We start from the raw sequence: 12,121 nt of genomic DNA, 5'->3' as shown, positions 1-12,121 counted from the left end.
ACTCGCCCCATGAGGGGTCTACGTATTTATGCTTATGGTTTAACCGATCTGAACGTCACTGATACTCGACCGACGTCACTATTCTGCGCCCTGATACGTGCAAGCGGGAAGAATAACAACAACTATGGCGGACAATAATGAGGGTTGTTAATTTGCAGACTCTGGTCGGACAACAACTTTAAAATCGTAAGCTACGCTCCATAATTAGCATCCATTTTTACTTCCGCAAACACCGAGCATTCCTTCCTCTTCTTCTTCGTCTTTTTATGGCGGTTAGCAAAACACTGACCGTGCTCTCTATTTGTGACTTTATTGCCCCCTCTACTGCGCATGCGGGGCACTTGCAGGCCGCTTGTCGTTCACACTAGAGTCGCATATATTTGGAAGTGTGAACGATCACTGCAAAAAAAATAAAAATAAAATAAAATTTGACAAAAAATCGTAATTGGGTCACTTCTTGCTGCAGTGTGAATGCAGCCTAAATGTGAAAATGTTCAAGGCTTGTGAGTAGCTTTGTGATTTTCTGTACTGGAAATAAATGACAGGTAATTTTAAATCAGACATTAAGTATTAGAGCTCTGTGTCAAAACATTTCTACAAAGGATGTAATTTGCGTCACCGAGTCGGTCACGTCTCGGTCCAGGCAGGTCATGACTCAGAATGCATCAAAAGTAGAGTCTTTATTGATGAGTGGGCCAAAAGAACCACCTCAGTTAAACTTTACAGTTACAGAATATCATCTCGCAAAAGAGTGCCAGACGTAAAAATTATGGACCTCACTTTGCCTTTTCCGTATCAACATCTGTACAAGTTGTAATACCCGGTCTGGAACCTATGAAATGCAGTGGAATGCATGCTAGAACAATAGGCTGTGCAAGTGTCCACATTTAAAAGATTGACTGCACATTAATATCTCTATGCCTAACGCACTGAAGGTCAGACATTTGCATTACATGAATCTTAATTTGGAGAAACAATTCAGTGCAGACTGAGCCGGGATCCACACAGCAGCCTGATTTCGCTTTGATTTTTCAAACACACTGTGATCCAGACACTCAAACGATGACATTTATGTTGAAATATAAGAGGGCCTGGTAACATTCGAGTTTCCTTCATGGCGCGTCTTCTTTTGCGTTGTATTCTGGTGAAAGCATACAGTAACAGTACAGTACTTTAAAACATTCCCAAGACCATCATTTGCTAATAAATATACATTTGCTATTTTTTTTTAACTGATGTAATATACGTACATCGTTCAAGTCATTAAATCCTATGCCCTGTTTGTAATATACAAGTGCCCCTTTTTTAATCTTATCCCCCGATATTTCACATTTTTTGCACATTAGCATAAAAAAAATCATACCACATTTTCAGTTGCAGAAATTCATTTAAAAGATAAATTTCCATATGATGGCAGCTGAATTTTGCAGGATTTTGAGACAACAAAGTGTGGCTGCTTTCATTTTGACTCAGTATTACTGAAACCTATTCTATCATCATTTCTCCTGTCAGTCTCGTTCTGCCTCTCTCTCCCTTTTTGCTCACACACACCCTCACACACACGCGCACACAAATGCTATAGAAAAACACACAAGCAGGAATGTACATTCCTGTACAGTCTATACAATAAGAAATCAAGTCATATTTCAAAATAGTGTCATCTGCTTTAACATGTATTGTTTACAAATAAAGCAAAACAGGCAATTTTTTTTTTCATTGTATGATACAAAGAAACCTGACACGCCCTAAGTCCAAAAAAATCAAGCATGTTTGGGGGGGCTTCTGCGTTCACAACAGCTATTTAAATGTATCCAAGGGTATCGGGTCCGCTTAATATTCTGCAGTCTTCTTTGAATTACATGAAAAGGCGTCCAGAGGGGTCTATCGCTCCATTCAGACCCCTTTGAGTTCTTTGATGTGTTTCAGAGTTAGCATCGCTCTGATCAACACTTTCTATTCACAGTCCACGGCACATTTCTTCAAGGGGCGTTTTTATCCGTTTAGGGCCTTATGTGACACAAACTAGTTCTCTGGGCCGTGTCCGTCTGAAATAAGGCAACGTTATTTTGAAAATGGCATCTGTCACACCTAATTGGAGTGGTGATTGTTGTGATCTTCCCAAGCTATCATTCGTACATCAGAAGTACACATCGCCAAAAGTGTTACCAAGGGTTTCCTAGCGCCCCTGTTCGGACTGTTTTCACCTCACGGGACATTCTTCAAAACAATCCTGAATTTGGTAGCAAAACTTTGATCTTGTTGTGCAAAACAACAAATCAGACACCAACACTTAAGAGGAAGTGCACTAAATCCCCTCTGCTCTCTCTAAATCTGAAACCCGGATCCTAATTTCCTCTCACATAATGCAGTAGGCCTCATCCTGGGGCAGATGTTGTTTAGTCCTCCAGTAGGTGGGCAGGTGGGCTCGCAGCACTTTCCTCAGGTCCTCATTGAGCAGGAGACAGAAGATGGGGTTGACGCCGGCCTGGGCGAAGCTCATCCACACCGTGATGGAGAGGTACCTGTGAGGGATGGTGCAGGACTGGACGAACACCCTCCAGAAGCAGGCCACGATGTAGGGCGCCCAGAGGACGAGGAATAGCAGGGTGATGGTGTAGAACATCCTGCCCAGCCTGCGCTCTGACCGGACCTCCTCCATCCCGAGCAGCCGCCGGTGCTGATTGTGTAAATTCTGCCTGATGCCCAACAGAGTCGGGGGCATGGGGCCGCGACCGAACCCCGCGATCCAGTTGGCTGCAGCTTGGCCTGTCGCTCCGGGACCGTGAAAGGTCCAGTTCTGGCTGATAGCCGGCACCAGTTGGACCGGTTTCATCTTGCGGTGCCTGTACTCAAAGAGCAGGAGCTTGGCGTAGAATCCGTGAGTGGCCAGGACGACCACGGCCAGCATCAGCATGAAGCCAAGGGTGTCGTTGTTCTTCAGGTGGCGGTGTTCAAAAATGCACTGGTCTTCATCACGGATGAACTCGTAAGTTCCCACATTGAAGACGGGAGGGAACGCCATGGCGACGGCCAAGGTCCACACCATGCAGATGATGGCGGCGCAGGTCCAGATGGTCATGCGTTTGGCGTAGAAGCGGTGGTGGGCGATGGCGAGGTACCGAGTGACAGCCACACAAAACAGCATGAAGGCAGCGTGAAAGCAAAACAGAACAGACATGAAAGCCACAACTTTGCAACTCAATTTGCTGTAAGGCCAGTCCGAGCTGTTGTGGACGGAAACCAGCACAAAGGGGAAGCAAGCGGCGGAGCGGACCGCATCGGCCAGGCACAGGTCCAGGAGAAAGAAGTAAGGGGCCTTGTGGAGTGTCCTGTCTCGCAGCACCAGCATGGACACCAAGAGGTTGCCCACCAGGCTGACACAGATGATCAGCCCCAAGAAGACCAGCTTAAAGTAGGCAGACACATCTGTGGCAGAGAGACCCCCACTGCTGCCATCACTGCTGCTGCTACTGCTGCCACCTTTGGCCGGTCCGCTCTGGGAAGCCAGCACGGCCAGTAAACTGCCAGGGCCATCGATGGCGAAGCTCTGGTTCGACATTCTTTCACCTTCCGAGAGAGCCTGCCTGATCCGGGCCCTTGAGAAAACAGCTATTATCCTTCTGCCGCCGCCGTCGTCTCCCCTTGGTCTCTACAAGGAGAGGCCGAGCGGATCTTTCCTACACGACAGAATCATCTCTCTTCTTTGTCCACGGCTTCAGCGCCTGGGAACAGAGACACATTTCCGAGGTTTAAACTAAAAGGAAAACAAGATGTCTGACCTGTGTGTTGGTGAACTCAGTGGATACAAAACACACAAGTGTCGTGTTGGACGACACGGCTCTAAAATCTCTGCCTTCCTGTTTCCCTAACGCTGGGATCAGATCAGCAGCTCTACAGCATGCCAGCTCCTTGGCTCTCTCAGTAATTACCTAGCCCGTTGCTAAGATACTACAGCTCACATACTTTGTGCAAGTGTGGGTGTTTGAGTGAATGCATGGGGGTGTACAGGGATGGAGGGCGGGTGGAAACGATGGGGTGGGGGGTGGAGCAGACACAGCATAACCAACCCTGGGCATGTCCAACAAACAGAGATGTTGTAAATGAGCAAAAGGACATTTTATGCTTTCCCCTGCGCTCCTCCGTTTGTGTGCAGAGGAGCAGAATCTGTAGCATTCATAGCAGAGAGCAAATATGTGGATGTAGCAGCAGAGCAGGGGCAGCCATTTGGGTTTTTTTTCTTTGACTCTGCGTCTGTGTGAAGTGTGCTACCTCACTCAACAGGAGGCGATAAAGTGATAGTGATAAAACAATGATTATTAAACAAGCCAAATCTGAACCAATTTTACCGTTTTATATATTTATACATCTACATATATACATATATTTATTTATTTATATATATATATATATATATATATATATATATATATATATATATATAAATATTATGGGTGGAGATGATAACAATGCACAGGGACACTGGTTTGGGTGGGCCTTGTCAATGTAGGCCACGAACATGAAATGTATTCCCTCCAGCTCTATCTTTAAACAAAATGTGAAAGCAAATAATTTCACCTGATTAAATGGCTGCCAGTCCAGCTAGGCCTGAAACACAGGGTGGAGTGAAAAACAGATGAACAGGTGTCAAAATCACCTCTGCTGGGTGTTTTTTCTCCTCCTTTTTTATATGTGCATGTTTTAAACGGAGAACAACAGACATGAATGATAACCTACCTTTCATTCCCTCATTGTATTTTTTGGTCTTCTCTTAAAAAAACACGCACCAAAAAAAAAAAAAAAAAAAAGATCCCAGTCGCTTTGTTTCACTGCTCGTCAAATCGAGAGAAAGACACATAATAAAGCTTCATGCCTCTTGATGTGCTCAACAACACCTGTTATGCATAAATCCATCCAAAAGAGCGACACGGAATAAACATGAGAGGCTGTTGAAAACCAATAATAATAATAATCAACAGCTGATCAAGCAATCCAGAATGAGGGGGATGTGTTTAAAGTCGTAATAATAAAAATAAAAAATCCACCGCCACCCTTTTACAGAGAGAGAGGGAGGGAAGGATGTGTTCATTTGAATATCATCCGAGAAAACAGATTTTATGTTGCATCACGTCGATGGGATGGCATCTGTTTTTCTCTGATCATATATTTCCAATTGATGTCAGAATCTCGACGCTTATAATAACCCACCCACCATCGCTAGGGAGGAAAAAAAGATCGCGGATCCCCTAAATAAAACGTCTTGGGGTGCACAATGGCTAGTGGCAGCAGGACAATTAGTCCACCCAGACAACAGCCTCGATACGCCTCTGTTTCCCATCTTTCGGTCAAAAAAAATTAAAATAAACAAAACAAAAAGCGATGCATCTGCCCCTGAATTGTCGGTATGCAGTCTTTGTTTTGCTGCCGTAGCGAAGGTGGGCTACATCTTAATGGTCCATAATAAAAGCCTCCATGACAGATGGAATATATGAGGAAAAACCGAAGCCAAAAAAAAAAAATCCTGCCGAGGTATATATATAAATATATATAAAAACAAACCGAGGATTTAACCTCGAAGACGCTGCGCTTCGAAATCACCTTTAGGATTTCATCAAATAACGTAAAAAAGGCGAAGGAAAACAGTGCGGCCAGGATCAGGCGAATTATTCCTGAATAATCCCAATTATGGCTGCTAGCGAGGAGGCAGCTCGCACATTCGCGGAAAGCGTCGGTTTTATTCGGAGGGAGAGAGAGAAGGAGGGAGAGAGAGAGAGAAGGAGGGAGAGAGAGAGAGACAGGGGAGGAGGAAGAGGAGAGGAGGAGGAGGAGGGAGAGACAGGAGGAGGAGGCGGACCTGCTGTGCAGTGTTGTGGGCCACGACTTAAAAAGCCTCTCAGGGATCCGGGGAGGCTGAGGCTGTTTTCTACCGCATGGACACAGAGAGGAGCTCCAGCTCTCCTCCTCCGACACGAACCGGGCCGGATGGCCGCGCCGCGCCGCGCAGGGCGTCAGTATGACGGCATATACTGGGAACATGGAGGAGGAGCGGTGCATTCAGCCAGACATGTCTGAAGTTTATGAGAGTAACATCAGAAAGTTTATAGAAAAAATATACAATTTCTGAGGTTGAAAAATTGCTGAGAAAAAAATCAGAAAGCTTTAGATCAATCTATGACGTTTTCTAGAATACAAGCTTCTAAAATCGAAAAATATTCTATAATTTTCTAGAAACGCCATCCCCCCCCAGAAATTTCCCAGTGGGCAGAAATTTTCGAGAAAAAATCTTGCAAATTTCTTAGCTTGTAATGTGGGAAATGTCCTAGAAAAATCTCCTAAATTTTCTAGAAAAAGAACCATGGAAATTCCCTAGTGTGAAAAGACAAAAATTTACCAAAAGAAAAAAAAATCTGAAATTATCTAGGAAGGCGTTTGGAAATTTTTGATCTTGAAAAGTGAAACTTTCTAGAGATTTCTGAATTTTTTTTTAAAAAAAGCATTGAAATTTCTAAAGTGTGAAGAGTAAGAAATTTACAAGAAAAATCTCAGAAACTTTCTAGGAAAACCTTGGAAATTTCTGAGTTTGTAATGTTGAAAATCTTTGAAATTTTCTAGAAAAAACAGGGAAATTTCCAAGTGTGAAATGTCAGAAATTTGCTAGAAAAAAAATTGAATATTTGAGATTAATCTAAGAAATTTTCTAGAAAAAACATTGAAATTTCTAAATTTGAAAAGTTGAACACTTTCTAAAAAATAAAAAAAACCCCTGAAATTTTTAGCTTTGTCTCAGAAATTTTCTGAGACAGAAAAGAAAGAAAAACGTGAAAATTCCTGATTTTGATTCAAAAGTTTACTAGAAAAAAAACACAAAGTTTTAGAATAATCAGAAATTTTCTAGAAAGAATTTAGAAATTTCAGAGTTTGAAAAGTCAAAAGTTTAATCTCAAAATTTCTAAGTTTAATGCCAGAAATTAACTTCTGCTTTTTTCAACCCTAATATGCCATTGAGGTAGAAAGAGACTCGGTTCTGTGAAGAAAACAATGGACCTGGTTCCATTTAGGACCCCTGTTTTGTCACTCCAGTTTTTGATGAGGGAAAACATGATATCATGAAATAAAGCTGAAAAAAGTAGATTTTACATTATGCTGCCCCTTTAATTGTTTTATTCATGTTTGTATCAAATGTCTGGAACTGGACCGATCTTGGTTTCTGATTCAGATTTTTCTATGACTCTCCTCTTGTCCCTGTTTAAGCTTTTCTTTTTTATTTTTGCGAAGTTTGATGCGACAGAGCTGCCCAGAGCGCTGCATAATTATAATTATTAGGTTTGTTTTATTCATTGCCTTCATCAAGTTCAGCTCATTTCTCTCATTCCCAGGCTTTAAGAAAAAATATTGTATTGCCTCAAAACTAAACTGCAATATTATTTCTGGTCTGTTGGTTCAGATTGCAGCAGCTTAATGCACACATTCTCTCACCCTGTTTGTTTTATAAAGTGTTTTAATGTCTTACTTTTCATTTTTAAATCAGTAAATTGTAACACGTTTTTACCTCTCAGATCGTCTGACTTTGTTCTCTCCTTGAGGAAAAAAGTAGGACGTTTTCCCCAACAGGTAATTCAACCTGCTCTCTACTTCCAGTCTGGAAATCTTTGAAGAGTTTAATGCATGTTGGACTCAAAATTGTGACAAAAAACAAAACATTAAATAAAAAGCTTGCAATAACCTGCATTTTGTACAAGTGATTTCCTTAGAAACTTGTTTTACGACTCCAAACGTCGACATCACATCTTTATACGTTTGTAAAGATAATTTTTATGTGAAAGGCAAAAGTGGCAAACATTTGTAGAAAGAAGATTACACATAATTCAAAACAACCGGTTATGATTGTTATTGTCCGTGATTAAATAAACTAACCATGGCACACTTGAAAATAGAGGAAAAACAGATTTAACTGTGGTTTAGTCACACCAAACATCTGAAAATAAAAATGTGTGAAAGTGTTGCTTAGATTTCAGTTGTCTAGATTGGTTTTTATTAAATTACTTTATTCACTGTTCATAAAGTTCATCCATGATATTATTCTGAAGTCAATTTAAACTCTGCTTAAATTTTTACTACTTTTCCAAAAATAATCTCTTCTGATTTTTCTGCAAAAGTCTGAAAAAAGTGGACTAGTTAATAATTTTATTTAAAACCAAACAAATAAACAGTAGTGTAATCCAAAGGACAGTAAAGAACAGATTAAATTAGCTGTAATTTGGGACAAACTAACTCTGCCACACTTGAAAATAGAGGAAAAACATCTAAAAATAATTTTGTGTCAAAATGGTACTTAGATTTCAATTATCTACATTGTTTTTCATTAAATTGTTTACTGAGCATTTACTGTTGATATCTTTCTGAAGTCAATTTAAATGCTGCACTTCTTTTCGAAAATTAATCTCTGCTGATTTTTCTGTAAAAGTCTGAAAAAGTGAAAATAGTTAATTTTATTTAAAGGCCAAACACACACACTAATAATCCAAATAATGGATTAAATTAGCACCATAAACTGACTGAAACACAGTAAACTAAATAAACAAGACGACAATAAAAGCCCCAGTAGCACGAGTTGGTTTTTTTATAATCTGAAGCCGTCTATGACATTTCAGAATATAATCCTGGTTTGTTTGTCAGCCTTCGTCTCCGTCTCTCAGCTTACAAAGCCTGAGGCGCTGCAGGATACCGTGACTTCAATGCAATGCGTGACCTTTGGCTTTCTTCAGCAGCTCATGTTGCAGTTTGTGTTCAGAAAACGCGGCGCGCTCTGCAGACGCCAGCGTTATTTTAAAAGTGACTCCGGTCTATTCTGCTCTGCACAACAATGCCACGTCTCTGCATTAAGATAAACTTATTTTGAAAAACAGATGAAGAAAATAAGGTCAGACAAGAGGGGATTGGATCAGGTTTAATTCTGGGACATTGCAAACACTTTCATCACTTCAAACATTTGATTTTGTGCTTAAATTCATTTGTGAGGTTCACAAAACAGAGTTGTACAGTTTGGTGCAACAACATCGAGGGTTTACTGGCATGAATCAACAGGAATTCCCGTCATCGACATCACTTCCAACTCCAATTCTTTCCTTAAACTGACATTATTTACTAGTGACTGAGGCAAACTCGTTCTCATGCACTTTACAAACAAAACTCTATTTCAAGATTTTGTGCCACACCGAAGACGTAACACTCCACAACTTAAAATAAGAAAGTATGCGTTGCCAACGACATGTGGACCATTTTAAAACGCAACGTTCTGGCAGCTGGTTGCTGCCATCTTGATATTCTGGATGCAGTAGAGACCATATTTAGAAAAGACGGAGGAGTGTTGTTATCCCTCGTTTGAGTCACTGCCAGGTGTAAAGCTTTGCCTGCATAAGCACTCTCAGAAGAGTTTTCCCATGAGATTAAAATGTAAAAATATATTCTCAATTTATTGCACCATTACACCCAACGGCTTCAGCATTCACTCAACCTTTAACTGTGTCAAAAAAAGTTCAGGTAAAGAGACAAACTAGCACCAGTTAGAGGCAAATCACGAATATATTTATGCTGGATGCTAGGTCCATTAGCTTTAGCAGCTAGCATGCTGTGAAGCACACCGAGTGGTTAGTTGTTGTTACGCTTACCTCAGACGTCAGAGGTTTGATCTAAATCCCACCCAACTTGACCTTATTGCAGTTGGAAAACCAGTCAAGCTAAATAAAATTAGCGATGGAAGATAATAATGTATTTCACATTCAAAACATGAAACTGGATGTTCAATAACAGACCAGCGTGTGTGAGACACAAAACAGTTTATTACAGCAGCAGTTTCTGAACATATGGCAGCCATTTTGGATTCCTAAACAGGGAGCAAAACGTTGGCGGCTAACGCAAAATTTAGCTGTGGTGCAGAGTCACAGCTCTTTGGAAAACATTTGACAAAATATGTGCTAAAAATAAAGTGGATTATGAGGGATTTCCATATGTGCTTGATTGGCTGTTTTGGTCAGAGTCTAGACTAAATATCGTTAGCATAAAACAGTAACAATCCTGCATTTTTTTTACTTTTTCTACACTTAAACCTTGCAGAAATGTGGACTTATTAAAGGAAGGTGTGCAGCTCTTTGTGTTTAATGAAATTAAACCTTTCAGAAATGCAGATGAACAGTTTATAAGTGAAGCTGCTGCTGTTTATTTAAATGCATGGCGGCCATTTTGGAACTTTCCAAGTTGAAATTTGAAATGGACTTTACAATTTTAAGGGATGCTATGGTTTATTTCCCAACTTCCCAGTTCCAATGGGAAACACTGGTGAATGGAGCTGTATCCACTTAATAAAATCAACAGCAAGCAGCAATAAATAGATCAAAAACTGAGGCTTCATCAGTTGGTGTTATTAAAGAAACTCCTGACAAAATAAACTAAGATCCATTTTTAACGTAATTCTGAAACGCATGAGGATTTTAGGTGAAGAAATAACATTTTAGAAGGTGTTTTTTTTTTAGAGCGAGTGTTGTCTACAAAACAAAGATGTTTTATTGATAAAACGGAGATCACTAAGAGACTTTAAGGCACTTTCTCACTGGCGTCACTTTTAATTTTACTGGCTGTTTTCATCTTTTTATTACCTGAACCTGTGCTACATACGATGAGTGCAATAAAAGGTGCTTCTTAACACTAACTGGACAATATCACATGATATACTATTAATATCTTCACACAACAAGATAATTCATAGATCGCCTACAGAAAACAAATGTACTTTCCTTTTGCTACTCTGCTACATACATGGCGTAAGCCTGCAAAAGTCTTCATTCCCATTAGGTTTTCCATATTCTTGTTAAATCACAGTGACAAACTTTAATATATTTTATGCATCTTGATCTAAATAAAGTAGTTTATAAAATCATGCATTGTTTTATTTTCAGATTATAATCTGAAACATTTGGCAGGAATTTTCCTGCACTTCTGAAAATGAATCTAAGCAAAACAGATGAAACTCAGATTTGAAGGAAATCTCAGTTTTTGAGTCTTGCAACAATTCGTAAGTGGATTTATCTGACACATGAATTCGCTCTGATCATTTGATCTCTGGCTCTGTGTTCAGGGTTGACGTAAACTCTGCCCTGATCTGAAGTATTTCACAGCTTCCTACAGATTTCCTCAGTGTTTAGCTTCATCCGTCTCCTCCTCTTTAACCCTGACTGGCTCCTCTGCATCTCTGCATGAATCCACTTTACCATAATCCACTACTTTGTGTGGATCCATCACATAAAATCCCAAAGAAATATTTTGAAGTTTGAAATGAAATGAAATAAAATGAAATGAAGTTTGCACTGTAGTTGTAGCATACACTGCAAAAATATGAAATCTCACACTAGAAATAAGAAAAACTAACTTGCAAGTAATTTTTAGCAAGAAATTTGAGTCAATAATTCCTTAATATTGATGAAAAACTTTTTAGTTTCTATAACTTTAGAAAAATGTCTTAATAAATTAAATAATGTGCAGGATTATTTACCTAAAATAAGCTCTTATATCTTGATTGTACATTAGTTTTGTCTCATTTCAAGTGTACGAAGACAGAAACTAGATCAGAAATATTTGGTAAGATTTTGTGTTTTTGCAGCGTAACAAAATGTGAAAAAGCTTAACGGGCTTAAACACTTTTACGAGGCTCCGTATGTTTGATTTTGCACAAAATCAGAGAGAGACGTGAGCGTTACTGAACTCATTGGCTTCTTTTTGGAATCATTAAAAGGCACTTTGCTTGACAGCAGATCAGACTGAACCTTTGGAGCCAATCCAGAAGAACCAGAAGCAGCTGAGGTGCATCACTAGTGAAGCGGCAAACTTTAAATGAGTCCCTTTGATTTCCTTCACTCAGCTCAAGCATGCAGATGAGTTTCTAAATAAAGTGCAAGAAACGGGTTCAAACAGATGTTTGGTATCATTGTATCTCCGTACCCGATTTTCTTTTGTTCTTCATCTCAAACTTGTGTGTGTGTGTGTATAAATAACTGTGTGAAAAACTTACATCGGGGTTCTGCTTCTNTGACCAGAGTCTTTGAACGCTTCGAATAAAGATATAAGACAAAGA

At 39.9% G+C, this 12,121-nt stretch overlaps 1 protein-coding gene across 2 annotated transcripts; it reads right to left on the bottom strand.

Annotated features, from left to right (window-relative positions):
• Positions 1 to 661: 661 nt before the first annotated feature.
• Positions 662 to 5,743, bottom strand: gpr173 (G protein-coupled receptor 173). 2 transcript variants are annotated; one of them, XM_015044001.1, is made up of 3 exons: positions 4,735 to 5,743; positions 4,576 to 4,605; positions 662 to 3,722 (listed from the first exon to the last, which is right to left on the bottom strand). In XM_015044001.1, exon 3 carries the CDS (start codon positions 3,557 to 3,559, stop codon positions 2,357 to 2,359), a length of 1,203 nt encoding a protein of 400 aa, XP_014899487.1. In that variant the 5' UTR covers positions 3,560 to 3,722; positions 4,576 to 4,605; positions 4,735 to 5,743; the 3' UTR covers positions 662 to 2,356. The 2 variants fall into 2 exon arrangements, with proteins under 2 accessions (XP_014899487.1, XP_014899480.1); XM_015043994.1 differs by lacking the exon at positions 4,576 to 4,605.
• Positions 5,744 to 12,121: the final 6,378 nt, after the last annotated feature.

The sequence above is a fragment of the Poecilia latipinna genome, unplaced genomic scaffold, assembly GCF_001443285.1.
Source record: "Poecilia latipinna isolate Pla-1442-1.1 unplaced genomic scaffold, P_latipinna-1.0 Scaffold36, whole genome shotgun sequence".
Classification (NCBI taxonomy): Eukaryota; Metazoa; Chordata; class Actinopteri; order Cyprinodontiformes; family Poeciliidae; genus Poecilia; species Poecilia latipinna.
Note: the sequence above shows the minus strand (reverse complement) of the source record. Positions and strands in the feature narration are given on the sequence as shown.

Excerpts from the sequence above, each read along its gene's own strand:
- gpr173 (XM_015044001.1), bottom strand. The coding sequence starts at position 3,559 with ATGTCGAACCAGAGCTTCGCCATCGATGGCCCTGGCAGTTTACTGGCC.